The sequence below is a fragment of the Molothrus aeneus genome, chromosome 3 (assembly GCF_037042795.1).
Source record: "Molothrus aeneus isolate 106 chromosome 3, BPBGC_Maene_1.0, whole genome shotgun sequence".
Lineage (NCBI taxonomy): Eukaryota > Metazoa > Chordata > Aves > Passeriformes > Icteridae > Molothrus > Molothrus aeneus.
Genome location: NC_089648.1, coordinates 90,520,897 through 90,544,131, shown reverse-complemented (window position 1 = coordinate 90,544,131; position 23,235 = coordinate 90,520,897). Strand labels below are relative to the sequence as shown.

Sequence of the window (23,235 nt, the reverse complement as noted above, 5' to 3'; positions counted from 1 at the left end):
GCCGGCACCGCGCAGGAAGCGGCCGCCCTCCCGCCGGCGCAGGCGCGGCGCCGCTCCCCGCCCGTCACAGCGCCGCCTGCGTGGGATCACAGAGTCACCCCTAAACCACATCACCCAGCGCTGCATTCGGGCGCCTCCTCAACACTTCCAGGGATGGCGACTCCACCACCGCTCTGGCAAATCCATTCCAGCCCTTGACCGCCCTAGCGGTGGAAAAGATTTTTCCAGTGTCTAATCTGAACGTCTCCTGTATCACTTTAAGGGCATTCCCGCTAGTCCTGTCACAATAGGCAAAGCAGAAGAGACCAACCCCCAAAACCTCCTTTCAGGCAGCTGTAGAGAGCAGTGAGGACCCCCCGACCCTCCTCAAGACAAAACAACCCCAGCTCCTCAGCCGTTCCTGAGGCTGAGGCTAAGACAAGTTTTCTAGAGCCCCGTTTCCCTTCTCTGGACGCGCTCCAGCACATTAATATTCTTTTTAAACTGAGGGGCCCAGAAACTGATCACAGCACTGGAGGTGAGGCCTCCATTGCAAAGCAGAGGGACCACCACTGCCCTGGTCGTGCCGGCCACACTGTTCCTGATACAGGCCAAGGTGCCACTGGCGTTCTTTGCCACCTGGGCACTGCTCGCTCCTACGCTCCTCGCCAGCCCCCGCGATTCTTCTCCGCCGAACAGCTGTTCCAGGTCACTCCTCCCCAAGCCCGTAGCACTGCATGGCGTGGCTGCGATCCAAGCGCAGGATCCAGCAGCTCGGCCCCGACGGTGCCCTGGGAGGCAGCGGCGGGAGGGTGTCCCGGGGTCTGCTGCGCCCCCGGCTTGGCCGCTGCTGGCCGTACAGTCAGGCCTGGGGGCCCAGGGACGAGTCCCTTCGAGTCCCGAGCCCCAAGGTCCAGGTCTGCGCAACTGGCTGTTCTCACGGGGTTTTCTTATGCCCAGTCTCTTCTGTGTCAACATCGGGCTGTCATCTGCTTTCCTGCCACACCACCGCCGGGAGGAGCCTGGGTCTGTTCTATCGGGCACCTCCCCACAGGAGCTGTGGGCTGTGCCTGGGGGTGCGTGCTCCGGATTCGTGGCCAAACAGGGTTTATCGTAAACTGTTTTAGCTGTTGCTGAATGGTGTTTGCACACTGTTAAGGCCTCCTCAGGGTCTCGCTCTGCACCACCCAGCAAATAGGCTGGAGGTGGGGAAGAGCCTGGGGCAGGGGAAGAGGTTGTACAGCTGACTTGAATCGACCAAAGTGATGTTCCATGGCACATAACATCAGGCGTGACAGTAGAAACTCAGGGCATAGTCCTTCCAAACTGACCATTGCTCAGATACTGACTGAACATCAGCAGTCTTGTTGTCGGAGGTGGTGAGTGATTGTCTGTATGTTATTTCCCTCATCCACTAAAACATTATGATCTAAACCCACAGTTTTTCATGCTTTTGCTTTTCTGGTTCTACCCCTGAACTAGCAGCCAGCTGGGGTCACTCCATCATGACTGCAAAGTTCAGTCTGTGCAGAGACTGTTCAGTCTCTTCAGACTGTCTGTTCAGTCTCTGCTGAGACTGCTGAGACTGCTGGCAGGCTCCCCAGTACTAGGGACTGTGTGCTGTGGCACTACTACTCACCCCTTGCCTTGTGAAGAGAAAACCCTTTCCACCCTTTCTTGCAGCTTTACAAGTCTTTCTGAATTCCTCCCAATCCATGTGCACCTAGCTCTTGAATGCTGTCACATTGTACTCATAGCAAACTCAGGCAGCTGCTGCTCAAGGGTGAGGTTTTCTACTGCCTCTCATGAGATCTTTTATCAAGAGACTGTAAGTCCACCCTGACACGCCTGTGTGACTTTCCCTTACCCTATGAACACTGCCACCACTGCACACTTCATCCAGGATGCCACCCTCAGAGTATGTAAGAAGTTGATGCTCAGTATTCAAGGACACCATAGAAAGAAATTTTCACTTGAAAAAAAGGAGTCTTTCTGCAATGTTAGAAGTGTTTACTTTTTAAGAAGTCACAAGACCCTCTGTGGTTGCAGAGAGTTATTTGAAAACATGATCTGTAAAGCTTCAAACAAATAGGCAAATTTGCACAGGTTACTTTTATAGCAATGTATGATCAAATACAGGATTATAGTGAAATAATCCATAGTCCTTGGAGTTATCAAAACCAAGTAGGAGAGTCCCAAAGAAGAAAATGGAGTAGGGTTAGATTTTGTGGGGAAAAAATACAGCAGGAAATAGACAGTTTCAACTGAGTTATTTTGTTGTTTTTTACAAAGCATGAATTTATTGAAACGTTCTAAGATGGGACTGTACTGTCTACATGCTGTTCTGAGTGTGGTGGTGTGGGGTTCTGTTGTTGTTGTTTGTTTCCTTTTTTTTTTTTTTAAGGAAGAAAAATAATTAGTCCAAGTGGTGGGTTTCATTTCCAATTACTTCACAAACAAATTTATATTGTGAACTAAATTGTTGTGGACAAGTAGGTCATACGTCAAACATAAACCCCATGTAATTATAGGAGAATTGACTCCTAGTATTAGTAAAAGGGCCTTTGATGTTACAAAGGCTTACCCAAATCTACAAAGTTATGAATAATCTTAAGTGTTCACAGGGTGTGAGCCTCACTTATTAAAAATTGTCTATTATAGGTTTCTCCCCATTTCTGCTGTGAAATAATTACAGAAAAAGGAAGGTAAATTTCCTACAGAGCTGGACCCAGCCCAGTATTTTGACTCTAACATCAGTAAAATAAGGTACTAATAAGGAAGAGCTCCATAGTGTGGTTGTTTCCAGGTACTTCCCCTGTGGGTAATCCCTACCCAATTCCTTCAGTGTCCACTTATGGATGTGTTTGTCATCAATATGAATAATGTATCCTTCAACCTACAGATAGTGTCCAAATCCCCAGCCCCTGGTGCCAGTATGTTTTAGAAGTTTTCTGCTTTGCAGAAAATAATTCTCTGTGCCTCCTTATTCTCATTCTGTGGGGTTTGGTTAACAAAAACTTTGTTGCCTTTTGTGATTTTGTAGAATTTGATCAATTCTCTACTTTGCCTTCTGTCTCTGCATTGAACAGTCACAGTCATTATTGCTGTTGCTGTAATATAGCAGTGACATCTCTCCACAGTGCCTTTCCCAACTTCTCTACATCTCTCTTGAGCTGGGAAGACAAGAATTGATGCCATAATCAATCTGAGGCTGCACCAGCCTTTTACACAGCAGCCAAACAACTACCTCTGTCTTGTTCTCAATATTCTTCCCAACGACATACAATGTTTTTTTGATTGCCACTGCACATAAAGTCGATGAGGCAATTTGAAAGAAGTGTTTTGGAGCTCTGAGCTGTAAATGCCACAACTAAATTCAGCACAAGGGAAGCTTAGAAATCCAGCTGCTCTGCAATGCAGTAGCATGTGAAAGCACATGGTCAGTTATGGGCAGTCACTTCCCCTCTGTGAAGTTCACCACTGTTAAATAGCTCCAAAAGCACGACCAACCTAGTTAACAATTACTTCTCAAAGGCATTTATAAGTATCTTCAAAGAAAAAAGAATTAAGTGTACCATTTTAATAAAAATACATGACACGTAGAGTCATACTTGATGCCTCAGAAAACCAGTGGAAATTGTCAGCTTTCCAAAAAGTTACTATTTTTCATTTACTGATTCCTGGTATAGTTTAATGAGAAACGGAATTGCATTTACTCTTTATTATTATCCCAAGTCTGGAGAATAAAGTTAGACTTCATTAAATATTGGCTGGCAATGTAAGTCACCGAGTAGATGATTTATAAATATTATGAGATTTTCCCCTGGCAATATTTTAGAAATACTTGTCCTCAGACAAAACAGACAAAGCCTAAAATATTAATCATGTAAGCTGAACACACCTTTTTTTTTTTTTTGCAGTTACTCAAGTAATTTATAACCATAAGCTCTGTTTGCTATTATGAAGCTTGCTTAAATTTGAGAACTGTAATGATGACTTAAAACGAACAGATTACAGTCTAAGAGTTGTACCCTTTGTACTGTGGAACTGGCCAGTTGAAAAATCACTCTTGCAATGCAGTAAAAAAATGTCCTTTGAATGCCATCCTTGTGGGCACCCATACACTTTCATGTGTAGTAAGGATTCAAGCATACTAACCACAAGAAATTTTAGAAAATTCCCATTACAGCTACTGCTAACATAAAGGTAATATCACATTATGGCATCACAGACCAGTTTGGGTTGGAAAGGACCAGGTCGGGATTGGCCTCTTCTGCCAGGCAACCAGAGAGAGGACAAGAGAACATAGTCATAAGCTGTGCCAGGGGAGGTTCAGGTTGGACTTCCAGAGGCAATTCTTCACAGAAAGGGTGGTTAGACATTGGAACAGGTGTCACATTCCAATGGAGATGTTTAAAGAAAGACTGGACATGGCACTCAGTTCCATGGTGTGGTTAACATGGTAGCGTTTGATCGTAGGTTGGACTCGATGATCTTAGAGATCTTATCAACCTAATTGATGCTGTGATCTTAGAGATCATCTCCTTCCAACCCCTGCTGCCGTGAGCAGGGACACCTTCTACTACAGCAGATTGCTCAGAGCCCCATCCAATCTGGCCTCGAACACTTCCAGGGATGGGGCATTCACAGCTTCACTGGGCAACCTGTTGCACTATAATTTTCTAAAGAAGCCCCCACTTTCCATGTTTACCTGCGCTGTATTTGGTAAGCTCCGTAAATACCAGGCGAGATAAACAAACACGCACTGCCGCGGAGCCCGCGCCCCTGAGCACGCGTCCCGCCAGGGGGCGCAGCGCGGCTGAGCGCAGCGGGCGGGGCGGGGCGGGCGCGGTGCACGCCGGGAGCTGTCAGGGCGGCGCGGGGGTGCCGGTGGCGGTCGGGCTCTTCCGGCTCGGGTCGCTCAGGTAACGCCGCTCCCTCCGCTCCTTCCCCGGGATCTTGGCACGGGTACGCAGCGCGGCCCGGCGGCGGCTGCTGCTGCTCCCGCTCCCCTCCCTCCACCCCCGTCGCCGTTCCGGTGTTGGGGAGGGTCCGCCCCTGGAGCCGAGCCGAGCCGGCCCTCTGCTCTGCTCTGCTCTGCTCTGCTCTGCCCTGCCCTGCTCTGCTCTGCTCTGCTCTCCCCTCCCCTCCGGCACTGTCGTGGCGGAGGACGGCCGGGCCATACTGGGCTGTGTGCGAGGGGCAGGTGCTGAGGAGCCCGGGGAGAGCGGTTATAGCCTGTTAATTACGCTGCATCCATTGACCTGTGGCACCTGTCCACGCTCCCCACCGTGCTCTGTCCCCCCGCAGCGCGGAGCGCGCCCGGGTGAGTTTCGGGCTGCGGAGCCTCTCCCCTCGCCCGCACCGGCGGCGGCCGGCGGGGCCTGGCTTCGCCCTTCGTGGTGGAGCTTCCCCAGGGAGCACTTCCCGCCTGCTTGGGAAGGAGCTTGGCGTTGGGCTGCTAGGGTCGTCCTGCTTTGACCTTGGGCGTCCAGGGGACTGCGGGCCTCTTTTAGGTGAGATTCCCGGTTGCTGGAGTTACTGCGTGTGTCGTATTTGGAAGGATACATGGGACATACGGCTGTCACTGAGTTGTGTGATGCAGGGTTAAATTTCATCTGTTGATGCAGAGATGGCCTTAAATCTTGTGATGCCCGTTCGAAAAGCATAAATATATGACAGCTTCTGGTGTTAAACGTTTTTCAGAAATAATATTTTCATACCTGTGACAATAACCAGAGAAGCTTGAACAATTTATCTCTTTAAGTGACCTAAAATATGTAAGATATGAGGTGCAGGTTTTAAAGAGCTTCTTCTGGGTGACTCAACCGTTGTTTTTGTTGCTGATTGCAGGAACCCTTTCACTCCTAGATCTTCTTTCAGTATGCAGTAATAGTGAAAGTGTTATGGTTCTCAGGTTAACTGCAGAGTGTTACTGATACCTAAATTCGGGCTGTAGGAGTGTGAAGAGTTGGGAAGACTGTATCTAAAGGGTAACAACAGGCTAGATACTTGCGGATAATAAGGGGCCATATTATAAGGTTGAAGATCCTAGTCTCTTCATTTTGCTGCCAAGGCTTGGCCTGTGGTAAATACTTAAGCAGGCCTGGCTATCAAATTTACTTTCTTTGTTTGTAGGGGTTTGTTTTTTGTTTCCACCCATTTGTTTTGGGGTGGTTTTTTTTGGTTTTTTGGTTGGTTGGTTGGTTTTGGGTTTTTTTGTTGTTTTTTTTTTCATGTCGGTACCTTTTCAAAAACAGGGTGGAATACTGTAGACCTTTTGGTAACAGTGTGATGCCTAAATATTGTGATTATCCAAAATGTACAGTAATTTTCAAAATGGTGTGTATGAATGTTACAAGGGGGGATGTCAGTTTGGAAACAGGCAGAATACTTACAGCATAATTTGTGGTTTTGTTTTCATTGACATGAGAATTGGCACTTTTGGAAACTAAGCAGCCTGTAAGTGATGTGGGGAGAGGCTGCATTTCTAGCTCACTTCCCAACTTGTTGGTAGCACCTGTGATGGTAGATATTTAAACAGCATTTTGCACAGAAAAGGTATCTTATATCTTCCATTACTGGAGTGGCTGTGCATTTGCATGGATGGTTCTGTTCACAACATAGGCAGTGCTTTTCCTGTGTAAAATTATTGGCATGCCATGCAGACCATTAGAAATGCTCATTGCAGGCACAGCAAGCTGTGTGGGTAAGGTGGTGCTGTGGTTCAAGCCCAGCCAGCAGCCAAGCCCCATTCCCCTACCTGTGATAGAAGGGAGAGAATGAGAATGATAATAGGAAGAAAACTCATGGGTTGAGATAAGGACAGTTTAATAAGGAAAGCAGCAGACATGCAAGGAAACCACAGCAAAGAATTAATTCACCCCTTCCCATGGCAGGCAGGTGTTCAGCCATCTCCAGGAGAGCAGGGCCCCATCATACCTAGTGGTGGCTTGGAAGAAAACACCATCGTTACAAATGACCTACCCCTTCCACTTTGTATGCTAAGCATGATGTCATGTTGTCTGGAATATCCCTTTGGGCAGTTTGTGTCCCCTGTCCCAGCTCTGTCTCCTCCAAACATTCCATGCACCTCCAGCCTGCTCACTGGCATGGCAAAAGTACAAAAGTACAAAAAGTAGAAAACACCTTGGCTCTGTGTAACCCTGTCCAGCAATAACAAAAATATCTCTATATTATCAACCATGTTTAGCACAAATCCAAACCAACCCCCTACCAGCCACTGTGAAGAAAATGAACTGTACTCTGCTGGTGTAAGTGGGCTCAGCCTGTAATCTCCTGCCATTGTTTTCTGTTTGAATACAGGGAGGACACTTCCCTGTGTTCACCACCAAGAGAACCCTCAGTTCTCTTGGCCACCGCTCCTGCTGTCCACCTTTAATGTCTTCTTGCTTAGCCAGGAATGACTGCTTGCTCTGGGTTGGCTGGCTGAGAATGCTTATTGATATTCTTTTCTCTTTTCTTCCTTTTCTTTTCTTATTTTTTGTCTTTGGTGGAGCTCTATTATGTTAAATCTGCAGTGTGTAGAAGAGAACCAAGAAGAGATATGAAGTGTGTTGTTAAGAACCTCTGTTTTGAGAAGGGTTGAAAAAGTAGGAGATAGAGGCTGCACTAAATGATGCCTGCTAAAGCATGAAATAGGAAAATGGAAGTAATTTTTCTGTATGCACGTAAATTGTCTTCCAGATTAATGACCATGTTGCTCTGACTTGTAGCTGAAAAGAAGCTGAATGATAAATAGAAACAGTAAGTGATATGTTTCCCTCTGAGAGGCCGGGGAGAAGAAACACTGCAGGATCAACCATTTTCTCCCAATAACTGAAGCTAGAAATGAAAAGAAAACACCAAGTAGAATCAGTAAATAGTTTTACTAGTCAACACATTCCTATTTTTATCAGAAACTTGTAGTTCAGTATAAGCATTAAAAAATAATTAGAAGTCAGGGAATAGTGCCTAACTGGGTTTTTCATTTGCAGAAATTGTAGCAAATTTAACCTTTTATTTATGTCTTTTGTGGCTTACTTCTGAGGATAGGGAGAGTGAACAAGTTTTGGTCCAGGCACCATTTTCAGAATAGTCAGGAAAGGATTCTACTTTACAAATTCCTTTGAAATCTACCTCTGGAACTGGGAAACCAGATGCATTGTAAAATGTAACCACAGTCTAGATAATGCAGAGATATATGCACAACATATGACACTATTTCAGAATTAAAATCAGAATAAAATTATAGAAATTAGCTGAAATTTGAAATTAATTAATTGCTAATGCCTTAGACCTCAGGGCATAATAAAAAAGGAAGATGGACCAAGTCTTGCCCTAATGCATTGTATTAGGTTATCCAAGTAAGGTAAGGATAAGGATATGAGAGCTCCTGACTTGTGCCTTTGTGAAAAGACCTATCAGGATCGTTAGGAGACAGAATGTTAAACCCACTTGAAGCTACATATTAGAACAATGGGTATGGATTAATGAAAGGCTATTGTGAGCAAAAAATAAATGAATAAATTACCTGGCTACCACTTTTTTGTTGCTAATTTGGTAGATTCTGTGTTAAACTGTGTATCAGAATATTTTGAGAAGTCTCAATGTGAAGACACAGCATTACCCTGGAAGCAAAGCTTCTCTCTCAGTACAGAGTACTGCAAGTGTAATGTAAGACAATGAACCTCATCTAAGTCTTTTTTTTTGTGTATTAAGGTGAAAAGTATCCTGAAGTTGGCAAACTCTCCTTTAAAACAAAGTGTAAAAAAAAGTAGTAAAAAATATAAGTGTAAATGAAGTGATTCTGGTTTGAATTTATTTCATTGTTTTGTTTCCTATGGATTTTTTGCTGTTGTTTATTTATTTTAAATGTTTTACATATTAATTTGTCTTACTTTTTTGACAAGAGTAAAAAATATGCAAGAAAGAAAAAGAATACCTCAAGATAAGTCTCCTCCCAATAAATGCTTGGGAAAGAAAAGCTGGCTAGGTAAAAAGGAATTCTTTTCAGAGGGAATATAGGGACTATTTGAAGACACAAGGCTGAAACACACAAAAGCGAAAATAAATTGCCATTTATTTGAGGAAGGCTGTCGTGTTCCTGTGCTCAAGCAGCTGGAGAGAAGATAACTATTTGACGTGGTGTACTTATCAAGCACTGCTTGCCACGGAGGGCAGTGTTCCCTGGCCAGGGGGTGTGTGAGAGCTGGGCAGTCCTGTGCCACGGAGGGCAGTGTTCCCTGGCCAGTGTGTGTGTGTGAGAGATGGGCAGTCCTGTGCCACGGAGGGCAGTGTTCCCAGGCCAATGTGTGTGTGTGAGAGCTGGGCAGTCCTGTGCCACGGAGGGCAGTGTTCCCAGGCCAATGTGTGTGTGTGAGAGCTGGGCAGTCCTGTGCCAGGGAGGGCAGTGTTCCCTGGCCAGTGTCTGTGTGAGTGCTGGGCAGTCCTGTGCCACGGAGGGCAGTGTTCCCTGGCCAGGGGGTGTGTGAGAGCTGGGCAGTCCTGTGCCACGGAGGGCAGTGTTCCCTGGCCAATATGTGTGTGTGTGAGAGCTGGGCAGTCCTGTGCCACGGAGGGCAGTGTTCCCAGGCCAATGTGTGTGTGTGAGTGCTGGGCAGTGCTGTGCCACGGAGGGCAGTGTTCCCTGGCCAGGGGGTGTGTGTCCGAGCTGGGCAGTCCTGTGCCAGGGAGGGCAGTGTTCCCTGGCCAGGGGTGTGTGTGAGAGCTGGGCAGTCCTGTGCCACGGAGGGCAGTGTTCCCAGGCCAATGTGTGTGTGTGAGAGCTGGGCAGTCCTGTGCCACGGAGGGCAGTGTTCCCTGGCCAGGGGGTGTGTGTGAGAGCTGGGCAGTCCTGTGCCACGGAGGGCAGTGTTCCCTGGCCAGGGGTGTGTGTGAGAGCTGGGCAGTCCTGTGCCACGGAGGGCAGTGTTCCCAGGCCAATGTGTGTGTGTGAGAGCTGGGCAGTCCTGTGCCACGGAGGGCAGTGTTCCCTGGCCAGGGGGTGTGTGTGAGAGCTGGGCAGTCCTGTGCCAGGGAGGGCAGTGTTCCCTGGCCAGGGGTGTGTGTGAGAGCTGGGCAGTCCTGTGCCACGGAGGGCAGTGTTCCCAGGCCAATGTGTGTGTGTGAGAGCTGGGCAGTCCTGTGCCACGGAGGGCAGTGTTCCCTGGCCAATGTGTGTGTGTGAGTGCTGGGCAGTCCTGTGCCACGGAGGGCAGTGTTCCCTGGCCAGGGGGTGTGTGTGAGAGCTGGGCAGTCCTGTGCCACGGAGGGCAGTGTTCCCTGGCCAGTGTGTGTGTGTGAGAGCTGGGCAGTCCTGCTGGGGACTGCGAAGGCACAAAGCTCCCGGTGCTCACAGGCGGTGCGGGAGCCGCGGCGAGGGCGCGGCTGTGCTCGCACCAGGACACTCGTTCTCCTTGTGACAGTGCTTTTCCAACCCACTGAACTTGTGGTTACCATGGATGTGGCTACGGCAGGTAAATTCCTTCCATATCCTGTTCCGAGTAATCCCAACAACCTTATTGCTAATATTCAGTCTCAGGAGCTCTTTATGAAGGTGAGAACTGGCACTGTGGGATGGTGTTGCAGGTTTGATTGTGGATAGCTGGAAAAGGCCCTACCAGCTCAGGGAGCAAGCCAATCTTTTTTTGGAGCATGGCAACAGTTTCTTTTGGTCCAGGGAGCAGTAGTTGATACACTATATACAATGTTACACATAACTTTAGAGTAAGGATTTTATGTTTCTGTTTAGCTCGGTAATGTGAACGTGATTGGTGACTCCAGATTTTATTTCGTGTTCTAGTGGAAGGTGTCCCTGCCCATGGCGGAGGAATTGGAGCTAAATGTGCTTTATGGTCCCTTCTAATTCAAAACAGTCAATGATTTAGAAAAACTTCCTATATATTTGTTATTGTTCAAGTGTCAGCTGTGAGAATGAAATAATTATTTTTTAAACGTCTTTAATCAAATTGTTTACACTTCTCTGATGGTTGCACTCTGATGGTTGCAACACTCTGAACACTTGTCAGATTGAGTGAACGGTAAATTTTAGGGGTTTTGGGGTGGTTTTTTTTGTTTGTTGTTTTTTTTTTTTTTTCTTCAAATGTGTAATTTAATATGAGAGAAATTGTGACCAGTTCTAGATTTAGACTGAAATATTGGTTGTTCAAATACAGTGGTCAATAAAGGGAAGAAGGGGACAGAAAAAGTACTTGAAAGTAAGTGTTGAAGAATAACCACAATTTCAAGGAGGCATTTTCCCATTTTTCTCTATGTTGTGTAGTTCTGACTTAAATTGCCATCTGTTTTTTAGTAAGACATGTTAGATGTTTAGCATAATTTAGAATAAGAACCAAGGCTATCTGGGGCTTTGTTGATTTTTGGATGTAAAATGATCAATGATTAAGCTATAACTTATTGCATAGATAATTCAGCAATCATTTGTTGTAAGACAGGAAAATGGGGAAATTTTATTCTAGTAAGAAGAAGATATTTTAGTTAATGGTTGACCTGAGCTGTAAGAAAGAGGCAAATCAGCATCTTTCATTTACTGAGTGACATAAGTTCAGATCTGTGAAATCTGAATATGTGATTTGATCTCATGAAGAATGATACTCTAAAAGCAGAGACTCTAGTGTAAAATTCTGGCATTCATAAGGTGCAAAAGTACTTAACTCTAGAAAAGATGATGTCTGTTATACTTTGCCAGAAACACTAAGGTAGCCCTGAGCAGTATGCAGGCAATGGTGCTCAAGGGCTGAAAGAAAAGAAACCAGAAATGTTCTGTTGGTGGGTCTGGAGTCAAAATTAAAATTTTATTCCAGTATATCAAACTGTTCCGTAGTTCACCTGTTATATATTGAGAAGCTGTAATAAAATAAAATTGAGTAGAGGGGTTAAAATGTCACCCTAAACTCAGTTTCTAAGAGGCAATTGGAAGAGATATATATTTGTCCATGAGAGTGAGAAGTCTTTGGTCACTTTCTTCTCCCCTCTGATAAACAGACATAGATTTGATATTGTTTTTTAATTTCAGAAAAATTGTGCTCTAAAGCATATTCATTTAGGGTTTGTTTATAACTATAAATTTGTTTTATTAAGTAGTAACTAGAGCAGCCAAATCCTTAGAAGAGTTTTTCCTCTTTATGAACTCCTATCTAGTGTAAGCCACCCTTTGGAAGACCATATGACAGGAATAGCAGAAAGAGCATTTTACATTACATACCTGAAGTACTTGCATCAGTGCTCAATGATAGGTTTATTCCAGTCTTTTTTCTGTGAAGAACATGGAAAAGAAGGAAAAATGTACTTATTTTCTTTTTACTGTCAGTTTGATTTTTTTTTCTGTAATAATAAATAAACTTGTTTTGTAGCTTTATAAGTAAGGAGGGTACACATCCAGTTGGGTACCTAAGCCAACCTCTGTAGTACAAGCCTTAGATTTTCTTGCATTTAATTATTTTTTGATATAACTCCCAGGAAAATATCTTGTGTTGATTTAGAAGTTGCCAGGATGTGTAATGAAGATTATTATATAGATTTGATTTAATTAAATTTTGTTATGAAAAAAATTTGAACACCTAAAGCAGAGCTGTTTTTTCTGGGGAAAAATATAATGTGCTATGTCAGCTTGTGAATATGACTAGGTAGAAAAGTGTACTGGGAAATTATTAATCACAATATTAAATCTTACTACATGTTGTAGACTGTTGAAGGATACTAATGACATAATGGCTAGTTATAGTTAATAATACTGCTAGGTGGGGTTCTTTTGTTTTGTTTGTTTGTGTAGTATGGGAGAGATTCTTCATTTGTTATTCTACTGAATAGCAGTTGGCCAAAATAACAAGTTCAAATGGTTTTTATTCTTCAGAAGACATCAGAGATTCCTGTTTGAAAAATTCTGAATAAGAGGACTCTGTGGAAAGTCAATCTAGAAACAGATGATTAGCTGTAATTGGAAAATTTTTATCTGTGGTTATGGAAGAATGTATGTATTTTCTGTATATGTATTTTATCTGAAGAGTCTGGTGTGAGATTTGCAAGACTTATTTTGTTATTCATGTTGTTAAATGCTTCTGAGGGGAAGTAAAGCATAATAAATTACCAAATGACAAGGCTTCTGTTTTCTTTGTATTCAAATCTGTGTTTGTATTGAGTCTATTTAAATACAAATGTTTTTCTGCAGTTGCTGGCTTAATATGTGGGCACCATACATGGCTTAAACAACAATATCACTACAGTGAAATTAGAATTTTTTGTCATCTGCTTTTTAATTGTCTACTAGTTCTTTTACTGTACATCCCATAGCTGCCTTTGAAATGGTACACAATTTAAAAAATGCCTTGGAATATTGCATTGCAAAGCAGAAACCCTAGGAATTCAAAGGAGCAAGCTTGTGAGCTCAGATTCTTACAGTACTTGGAAAAAATCTTGAGATTTCTTGAAGTGACTTGATGTATGCAGATTTGTACTCCACAATCAGCCACTGGACCTGTACCAGTATTTCAGTATTGCAGATTGGTGTGAAACATACAAATAGAACAATTATATGATGCTTGAAAAATACAGCAGTGGAATAGGAGCAAATCAAACCTGAAGAGGAATTTTGGGGTAAAATAGATGAGGAAGAGCTTATGAATCAAGTCTTATAACCTTGTGATTGAATCAGAACAGAATCCAGATAACAGCTGCATTTATGGACTTGATTTGGTGATGCTGCTGTTCTCTCCACATTCCTTTGGGTTCAGTGAAAAACATTTAGAGCCCCTTAAACAGGTGAATAGTTTGTGTTGAGGTGAGACAGGAGGCACGTAGGTACAACAGCTATGGAGAATGAGCACTTGCTGTGGAACCACAGCTGAAGCAGTATTGTTTTAACATGAGTTGGAGGAAAACCAATACCACCTCACTGGTGAAACCAATACCACCTCACTGCTCTGGGAACACACTATGCACAACCCTCAGCTAAAGAGCCACAGCCTCAGACTCCTAGTCAGAGTCATGTGCCAAGACTCCACAGACATCCAGGTGTACCCAGAATCGTGTGGTATCCATATTTTAATCCCTGCTAGAAGGTGAAGTAGAAGGTAGTAAGTGTCAGGACCTACTTCTGCAATCACTCATGATTTAGATATAATTATATAAAATTATTTGAAAGTGTATAGTACATCTTAGTTTCTTCCTCATTGATAATAAACTTTCTGCTGGGACAGGAAGCATATTTACTTTTTGACATTCATTTAAAAAGTCATGGCCATCTAACAGGTCAGTGATTGCCTATGCCAGACTCATGAGAATGGCTAAACCTTCAATCTGAGAAGTTTGGCCCATCTCTTCTGGTATACAAAAAGGGGAAAAAAAGCCCCAAAGGATGGTGCTCTTCATATCTTTGTTTAAAAAGAGAAAAATAAAGAACATTGCAAGGAAAGTTGGCCCTCATGCCAAATGGTGGTTGTGTAATGACTAGATAAATGCTTTGTTCTGTAGGCTGTGTGATGGTGTAGCAGAAAATGCTATTTTTCAATTTTTATCTATCAAATTTTATTATTTAACCCATTTTTTCAAAGTAGGAAACCATGGAAGAATAAGATTGTGATACTTAGAAGGAAATAGACACTACCAAGCTTTACATTGTATTGAAATACCAGCTGTAAAATCAAATGTTTTTAATTCTGCATTTTTATTATAAATGAAGAGAACAGGAAAGTATTGATAAGAATACATTATGCAAACATGAAAAGATTAAAAACTACATTGTGGAATATCTTCAGACTAAACAAAAGGAAAACCATAGTAAACAAGTTTATTTTTATGGATGAGAACACATAATAATTGACATTCCTGTAATTTTAATGATTGTAGAATAGAAAAAGTCCAAGGTTTATAAAAAATAATACATAACATTTACGTAGTATTCTCTCTGGGTGCCTCACTTATTATGGCTACTTATGATTTGTCTAAAACTGAAATTTCTTTGTGGGAAAAAGTATGCAAGAAATTCTTTGCGTAAATTCTTTTGGAAAAAACCCAACATTTTTGAGACAAAAAAATGAGACCATAACTGTAGAGTACTAAGAAAACAGAGTGTGTTTTTTCTTTTCAATACAAAACTTCATAATGATTATATTTGCACAGCCAGTGTGCAGTAGACTTGTCTAAAAGTACAGTTATTCAGATCAAGATGTTAATGTATGTTGTTTTCAAAATTAATGGATTGTTCTGATTGGTTTTTAAGTCTGAAAGGAAGCTACCTGTTTATCCCTGTGCTCTACCTGGTTTGTTTAACCTTTGATAATCCTTTATCAGGCCACTCTCAGCTCTCAGGTCTTTCAAGCACTTGAGGAAGATAGAGCCTTGTCTCCCACTCAGCCATAAGTGGTTGCATTTATGCTTTAGCTGGATAAAAAGGATTCTGATGCATTCTTCACTCTAAAAGAATTATTTACTGTGTCAAGTTCTTTCCCTATCCACTGTGCCTGTAAAAATTTGAATTGTGCTGCTTTTATATGTTGGTTCTTTCTTCTTTTTTCAGTGTTAATACTTTATTTCACTTTTGGAGATCAGGCTTTGGTGGTTGTGCAGCTGTCTCTCTGAAAAATCTGTTGGCATTTTACAGGTTTTCCAGAACAAACCTGATCTTTTTTGGGATTTAATTCAGAAGTGGTTATTATAACATGAAACCATGTGAAAAGGGCTTGTTTTTTGGTTTTTTTTTTTTTTTTTTTTTAATTAAAAGCAGTATCTAAGTGCTTTATGCCAGTGAGGTATTGTGAGATCTATCAATTTGACACTCCATGTGTTTTTTAAATAATGGTTTGCGTTTCTGTTTTGTCTTGGAGACAGTTTGTCATTATTACTGTGCCATCAGAATCAAGAGTGTAGAAATCTTATAATTTTTTTGCCTTTTCATTCACTCCTTCCATCCAGCTCTTTTAATTTTGTCTGCCACTTTCTAGTTTTTCTCTGTTCTTGCAACTTTCCTTACCATACCCAGAAGACAGTCTGATGAATACTACTTCTTTATACGTGTTCCATGGTTTGTTTGGTTTTTCAGTCATGCTTCAGCCTGCACTGCTGCACACGATTTTTTTCCCATTTCCCTTTAATCAAGACAGAAGAGAACAGCATCTGCTGAGTGTGAAGTCTCTTCTAAAGCCAAGTACAAAAGAGATCTCAAAAAGTTTCCCGCAATAACACCTCCATGAAAAGGGGCACCAAATCTGCCTTTTTCACAGATGTGCTGCAATAGCATTTCTCGCTGAGTTGTATTTGCTTGGGGTAAACGTAGCCTTAAAAACTCTTTTCTTTTAAAGGTTAATGAACCTCTGCTATTAAAAAAAAAGTAGTCTATGACCTATAAAAGTACAGGGTGGTGTTTCTGGAACTAAAATATCTTAATTACTTGGTGTAGACTACCACACAACGAAAATATATTGGGCAAATTGCAAAAGCCTATGATTACAGAACACTGGTAAACATGTACTTTTGTTGTGCCTGGATGACAATAATATGAAAACAAAGTAGGGTTGCATCGCTGGATTAGAATAGCACGTCTTGTAAAAGGAAGTGTTGATGCACAGAAGTCCTCTTGAATAGTGTGTAACTATTGTATGTATCCTTCAGTTTTGTCTTCTGCTCGGAAGTGATTCAGAAAGATTGGTGTCTTCTGTTTGCAGAAAAGCTGGTTTGTTGTAAGGTGGGGGTTTCTGGTGATGGACCCAGAGAAAGTAAAAAAAAAAAAAAGAAAAATCACTTTGTTGCATTGTTTAGAACAAACAGTGCTTTTTGGGAGAGAAAATGCATTATTTTTCTAGGGATTTTTTGTTTGGCTTGAGATGTTTTGGTTTCTTATTATTTGTTTGGGTTTTTTAGTAGGACTTGATGTTGAATATGTGTTAAATATTTGTTAATATTTGTTTACAATGTGTTAGCTTTTGTTTATGATTTGTTGTAACCTGATTTCAAATTTTTTTAATGTCTTTGAGGAAAATGTAGTGCTGCTTATACATATTTTAACAATCATTTCAGGGCTTTTTCCTTTTAACTTTTGACTAGGTAATGTCTGTACATGAATTGCAAGCTGGTCTCTAGCGGGGACACCGTGGGAGGATGAACACGGAGGAGCTGGAGCTACTGACTGATTCCAAGTACAGGAACTATGTAGCCGCTGTTGACAAAGCACTGAAGAACTTTGAATATTCCAGTGAATGGGCAGATTTAATATCAGCACTTGGGAAGCTAAACAAGGTATGCCTGACAAGTGCTCTTAAAAAGACTCAGGAATTGCAAAAGGTTCTGGTGTAACAGTACAGAAATGTGAGGTTCCAGCCATCTCCTGCAAATATTTCAGTGCTCTGAGCCAAATGTTGGGTGTGTGCAAGGAGCAAACAAATCAAACACTTTTCTTTCTAGGGTTGAACCCTTTGTAATTGGAACTAAAGGGAGAAGTTATTTACATTTCTAGTGGAAGTAAATGCAACATCTCTTTTATTAGTAATATTTATTTCTAATATTGTTCAATATTACAGAAATAATGTGAAAAATAGTAACTGATATAGATGTCAGCAGTAGTTTTAGGAAGCATAAGTTTTAAAATGAGGCTCATATCATTCATGGACCAGAGAATGCTATTGTTCTGATTCATTTTAACAGTTAATTTTAACAGCTAATTTAATTTACAATATCATTGTAATCTTTAATAGCTCTTCACAAATGTGTACAGATCATGATATTCATAAAAATCTTGTTGTAGTCAGTTGTATGTGTTTCTAGGCAGCCTCACTCAGGAAAATGACACTATAGTTGGAAGTTGGATCATTATTTTGCATAAAATCTCGTTTCTTTCTTTTTTTTTGATTGTAGCAGTTCTTGCTGCATATTCGTGCAATGTGAAGGCTATGATATAGAGAAAAAAAATCAAAATATGTAAAAGCAACTTTGTTCTCCAGTCCTGAAGTGATTGCATAGTTTCAGACAGTAGTAAAGTTTTGTATGTGATCACACTCTTTAAAGATATCCCAGGCTCATGACCCACAGTTTATTAGTCCTCTTTGAGCTAGTGATAATGGATTTTATGAAATGGAAATAGCAATTTTTGTCCTCAAATGGATGAGTAAATGACAAATGGACAAGCTGTAGGCAAGAAGCCCATTACAAGCAAAGTTGCCTTGGTGATATTACCTGTAATGAGTGTATAAGTGAAAAGCATGGCAAAGAAAAAGCTCCATGGTAAATTTTAATGGCCTTGGCTTTTTTTCTTGTAACCTAGATTTGTGTGGTGACTTATGAAACACGTCCAGGAACTCCTTTATAAAATGTGCATTTGATGTTTAACATCTTTTGTGCTGTTTTTCTCTTTTTGTGCTGGTTTACCAGGTGCTACAGAACAACGCCAAGTACCAGGTAGTACCCAAAAAGCTGACGATTGGCAAGCGCTTGGCACAATGCCTGCATCCAGCTCTGCCCGGAGGGGTTCATCGCAAGGCACTTGAAACATATGAGATCATCTTTAAAATCATTGGACCCAAGCGCCTGGCCAAAGATCTGTTCCTCTACAGGTACAGTATTTTAAACAACTCCATTCCAAATGTGTCATCAAGATCCTTTTGTTTTCCTGCATTTTATATTCGCAGTATTACTTTATTATATAGCAAGAATCAATCAGAAGCAATTTCTTTCCCTCATGTTATTGGTGCTTGTCTAGTATTTTTCTTCTCAATATTGTATAACAGAAGAGAAACAGATCACCTAAATTTTTGTTGGGAACTGATTTAGTGCAAGAAAACCTGGAATTTATTATTTTTTCATTGAAATGAAGTGTTCTGCCTCTATGTACCATATGTATAGTAATTGAAAAGTTAGCACCTCATTGTATTAACATTACATTTTACTATTTTAAGTGTTGTTGGAAAAGAATCTGAATATAGTTTGTTGCAAAAAAACTGTATTATCAAATTAACAGAACAGAAAGGTTTTGTTTTGTTAGCATGGGGGGCGAGTACAAACTTTTTCTCGGTCTCTGGAACTGATGATAATGAAAAGGAAGGATAACCTTGAAAAGTTAAGTTTAGTCAGCATATACTGATTCCTAGACCTCCATGATGAGGTGTACATTTTGGGTTGGGTAGGGTGGGCAAGACATTAATTTATTTGTTATAAAATGAATAGAGGGATGTGTGCACACTGTCACACATTTCTTAATCTTTACCTGTCCCTAGAGATTAAAATTTCATTGGTTTGAGAAATAGCAGGATAAAATGGAATTCTGTTTTGGAAGAAAAACTGTGCATTAATGCTTGGAAAGAAATTGCATGCCTTAGCATCAGCTCTTCTGTCTTGCATGGCCATGATGTTTATATATAATCACATTGAGGATGACTGTTTCAGTTCTCTGTTTCCACATGCTTTAAAAGACACTGTAAACTCATAGCTCATATTTTGTGCTTGTACAGTGATTCAGTAGCTGCAAGATCTCATTAACAGTAAGTTCTAGGGTAATGGAAAATGCTACTTTGTATAATCTAACTAAAAGCTATTGTTACTGCTGCTAGGGCAAAGACAGACATTCACATTAAGGCATTATCAAAGATTCCAGTATTTGTCATGAAAACAGAATGCCAGTGTCTGAACATCAGATCTTGAAGTGTGAGTAATAGCCTTACAAAGAATGACTGTGGGTTAGTGTGCTGCTTATTGAACAAAAAGACATTTTCTGTAGAAAAAAGAAGCCAACTGCAATGGTTAAGGACAATTTCTGCTAGTCAGATAAAGGCAAAAAACATTTTTACCAAAAGTTTTGTATTTTGGAACAAGTTTTGTAGGGTTTTTTTCCTATGTTATGGACAATACCCTCTATACATAGGTATTTCTTTTAATAGTAGATTTGTAGGTATAAATTTTAAGACCCTTTCCTTAAAATTACCCATTTTACTGTTCTTTGATTTTCTTCTTCATATGTCAGGGTCTTCTAACCTGAGTCCTCAATGACTTTGAAAATTGAAGTTGTGTTCACAGGCATTTGATTATTGGTACAGTTTGTAATAATTTATGATATTTAGTAGCAGTACCAAGTATTATTTTAGTATCTATGTAACTTCTTCTTAGGAGATCACATTTATAACTTTCGTGAACTTACACTCACATTCAAGTAAATTCAGAACATACTTCCAGCTTTTTTCAGGCCCTTACAGGCTGTGTTATGAACAGAAATGCAAATAGGGTTTATTGTTAGTTTTAGAATCTGCTTTCAGACTGAGTTTCCAAATTTCCAAAGTAGATATATACTTTGATGCTACTTAACAGTTACCTCAAGGTTACTTGCTGAAATAAAACACCATGGTTTTTCTTTCAGAAAATTATTTCTATGAATTTCCTCAAATTGTTGTTATCCAGTCTTGTTTTTTTTTCTTAATAAGTGCAAAGAAAATGTATTTTTAAATACAATTTTCATTGTGATGTGGTTCAGTGTGGGCAAAATTAACATTTTGTTATGCAGAGATGCTTCTGGTTTATCATATTTATTTTATTAGTGAAAGACATTAATCTCTAGGCCTTCAGTGCTTGTTCTCACAATAGTAATAAAACTCACAAGCCTTGGGGTACCAACCTGTCCATCCAAAGTCAGTCATATTGTGTGGTTGTCTATGCCTAAGCACAATTCTAAGATAAAAATCTGATGCTTATAATAACTATACTGGATGTGCCTATAGCAGTCTTTAGAGAGAAATAAAATTGTCATATGAGAAGCTTCTTTAAAAAAGGTGAAATTTATTTTTCACAGTTCTGGACTATTTCCACTCCTTGCCAATGCTGCTATGTCTGTCAAGCCAACATTATTGAGTCTGTATGAGATTTATTACCTCCCTTTGGGGAAAACATTGAAACCAGGACTGCAAGGACTGTTAACTGGGATTCTGCCTGGGTTAGAGGAGGGATCAGAGTATTATGAAAGGTAAGGATACTTATGTTAATAAGGTGATATGCTTCATCTGGGGGTGTTTACTGTAACTTTTCACTATGTACTTGTATGTGGATTTTATTGTTTTCAAAGTGGTTGCTTTTTCATTTGATGCTGTCATATTGCAACAGAATGGTATGGTAGGAGGTGTTAGCATTAATTAGGACAAATGAACTGTTAGTTGTTCCTGCTAGTAGTTATGGAAAGGGAATTGGCATTCAGCAGGTCAGTGTTATATGCCAGTCTCTTCTCCCAGGTAGCAAGAAAAAGAACAAGAGAAAAGGGCTTTAGGTTGTTCCAGGAGAGGTTTAGGTTGGATGTTTGGAAAAATTGCCTCACTTAAAAGTTTGTCAAGCATCACAACAGGCTGCCTGGGGAAGTAGTGGAGTCACCATGCCTGGAGGTATTTAAAAGCCATGTAGATGTGGCACTTTGGGACATGGTTTAATGGTGGATTTTGCAGTGTTGGGTTGGACTCAATGATCCTGAAGATCTTTTCCAACTTCAACAATTCTATGACTCTTGATATGGGTTGAAATACATAGCTGCAGCATCTGGGCTACTGAGGTAGCATCTTAACATATTAAAGGATGAAGTTACACTCCATCACTTGGAATTCTTGGAATTGTTCACATCTTGATGTTTCCAACTTCAGAAACTTGAATTTTCACAACTTGTACGTCAAGAGCAGTTCAACACTGTCTTTTTCTATTTCTGTGTAGGCAGACACACACACACAGTGTAGCTGGCATCACTACAGCAGGAAACAAGGTCTATCCAGCTTGCCTCCTGGGGCCTGCCAGAGGGTAGAGAGGTGCTGCCACATGAGTTGGAGGAAATGAGAGCAGGGGAAGGGATTGCTTGTGCTCAAAGAATTAGGGTATTTTTATGCCTTGCTATTACCAGATGGACTCAGTGCAAGGAATGAGAGGGCAAAAGCCATCTGCTTTGATTCTTTTCTTCAGCAGCTATGCTTTCCTGGTATCTGTCTGAAACCTCTGTCTGTCGCAACACTTGGCTTTAAGCTGCAATGAAGGAGGTATTTGGCTCTTTGAACATAAGGAGTACATAAGGAATATATAAAGAGAAGCTGTGGGCAAGCCAAAAGCATTTTGCAAGCCAGATTGGTCCACAGGCTTGCTCGCTGGATTGCTCTGTTCAGGCTGCATTATAAGGCTCAGTGTATACCTGGGCCTCTCTTGGACTCTCAAAAGGAAGTTTTGACCTTCCTGTAACAATTAATTTTAATACTTCTTAAAAATGGGGGCAGGGGCAAGAGCTGTGATATAAGCCCTGATGCAGCTGACTTGGTTTTGCTGCAGGACAAACACACTGCTGGAGAAAGTTGCTTCAGCTGTGGATCAGTCAGCATTCTACAGTGCTCTCTGGGGGAGCCTCCTCACCAGCCCTGCCGTGCGCTTGCCTGGCATCACTTATGTCCTCTCCCATCTGAACAGGAAGCTTTCCATGGAGGATCAACTCTACATAATTGGCAGTGACATTGAATTAATGGTAATGTTTTAATGGAACAATGAACTTATAATAAGTAAGTAACAACATTGAAGTTACTTACTTATTATGTAATGTTTTTTGTGGGGGGGGATTTAAATGTGTTCTCTCTCTGAACCTGGCCTTTGAAGGGAAAAAATGCACGTTTATTATAGCTCCAGTTAAACTGATGTTTTGGTGCATGGTAGGAGTGTTTCAAAGCTGAATTAATGTATCAGAACTGCTTAGGTTTTGTGTAAAACTTTCCATTTATTACAGACTTCAGCTAGAAGTGGTTGCGTTTTGTTGCAATTTTTGGTTCCTTTTTTTTCTTAAAGATAGAGAATAATTTTGTCTTTTAAACTTAAGATATTCATTGGTAGTATACCAGAAGCAAAAGCTGTTTGTATAATTTAGGGGATCTGTTGATTTTATATTTCCTCAGTGGTGAAACTTTTAATTTTCCTGTTTTGTCTTGTTTCATTACTCAAAATTTAAAATAACTTGATTTAGTACTTATCATTGTTTGTAAATAACTGTTCTTATTTTTGAGTGCTGTCTTATATCTACCTCCTTAAAATAATAAATAACCATTCTGGGGGGGTCTGCCATTACTTCAGGTGGAAGCAGTAAGCACTTCAGTGCAAGATACCAGTGTTTTAGTACAGAGGAGCACATTGGACCTTATCCTTTTTTGTTTTCCTTTCCACATGAGCCAGGTAGGTTATTAACATGAGAGATGAATTGACAAATTCCTAAATGTACTTCACTTCTTAAGTCAGTAGCAGTATTTGGTTGGTTTTTGTTAA

At 41.0% G+C, this 23,235-nt stretch overlaps 1 protein-coding gene across 2 annotated transcripts in view; it reads left to right on the top strand.

Annotated features, from left to right (window-relative positions):
• Positions 1-17,041: 17,041 nt before the first annotated feature.
• The window catches only part of DOP1A (DOP1 leucine zipper like protein A), a 50,233-nt gene continuing 44,039 nt past the window's right edge, over positions 17,042-23,235 (top strand). For both annotated transcript variants that reach the window (XM_066547381.1, XM_066547379.1), the window contains exons 1-5: positions 17,042-17,229; positions 18,358-18,539; positions 20,762-20,932; positions 22,261-22,450; positions 23,047-23,145. In XM_066547381.1, coding sequence (XP_066403478.1) covers positions 17,092-17,229; positions 18,358-18,539; positions 20,762-20,932; positions 22,261-22,450; positions 23,047-23,145 — 780 coding nt within the window. In that variant the 5' untranslated portion in view covers positions 17,042-17,091. The remainder of the gene's footprint in view (positions 17,230-18,357; positions 18,540-20,761; positions 20,933-22,260; positions 22,451-23,046; positions 23,146-23,235) is intronic.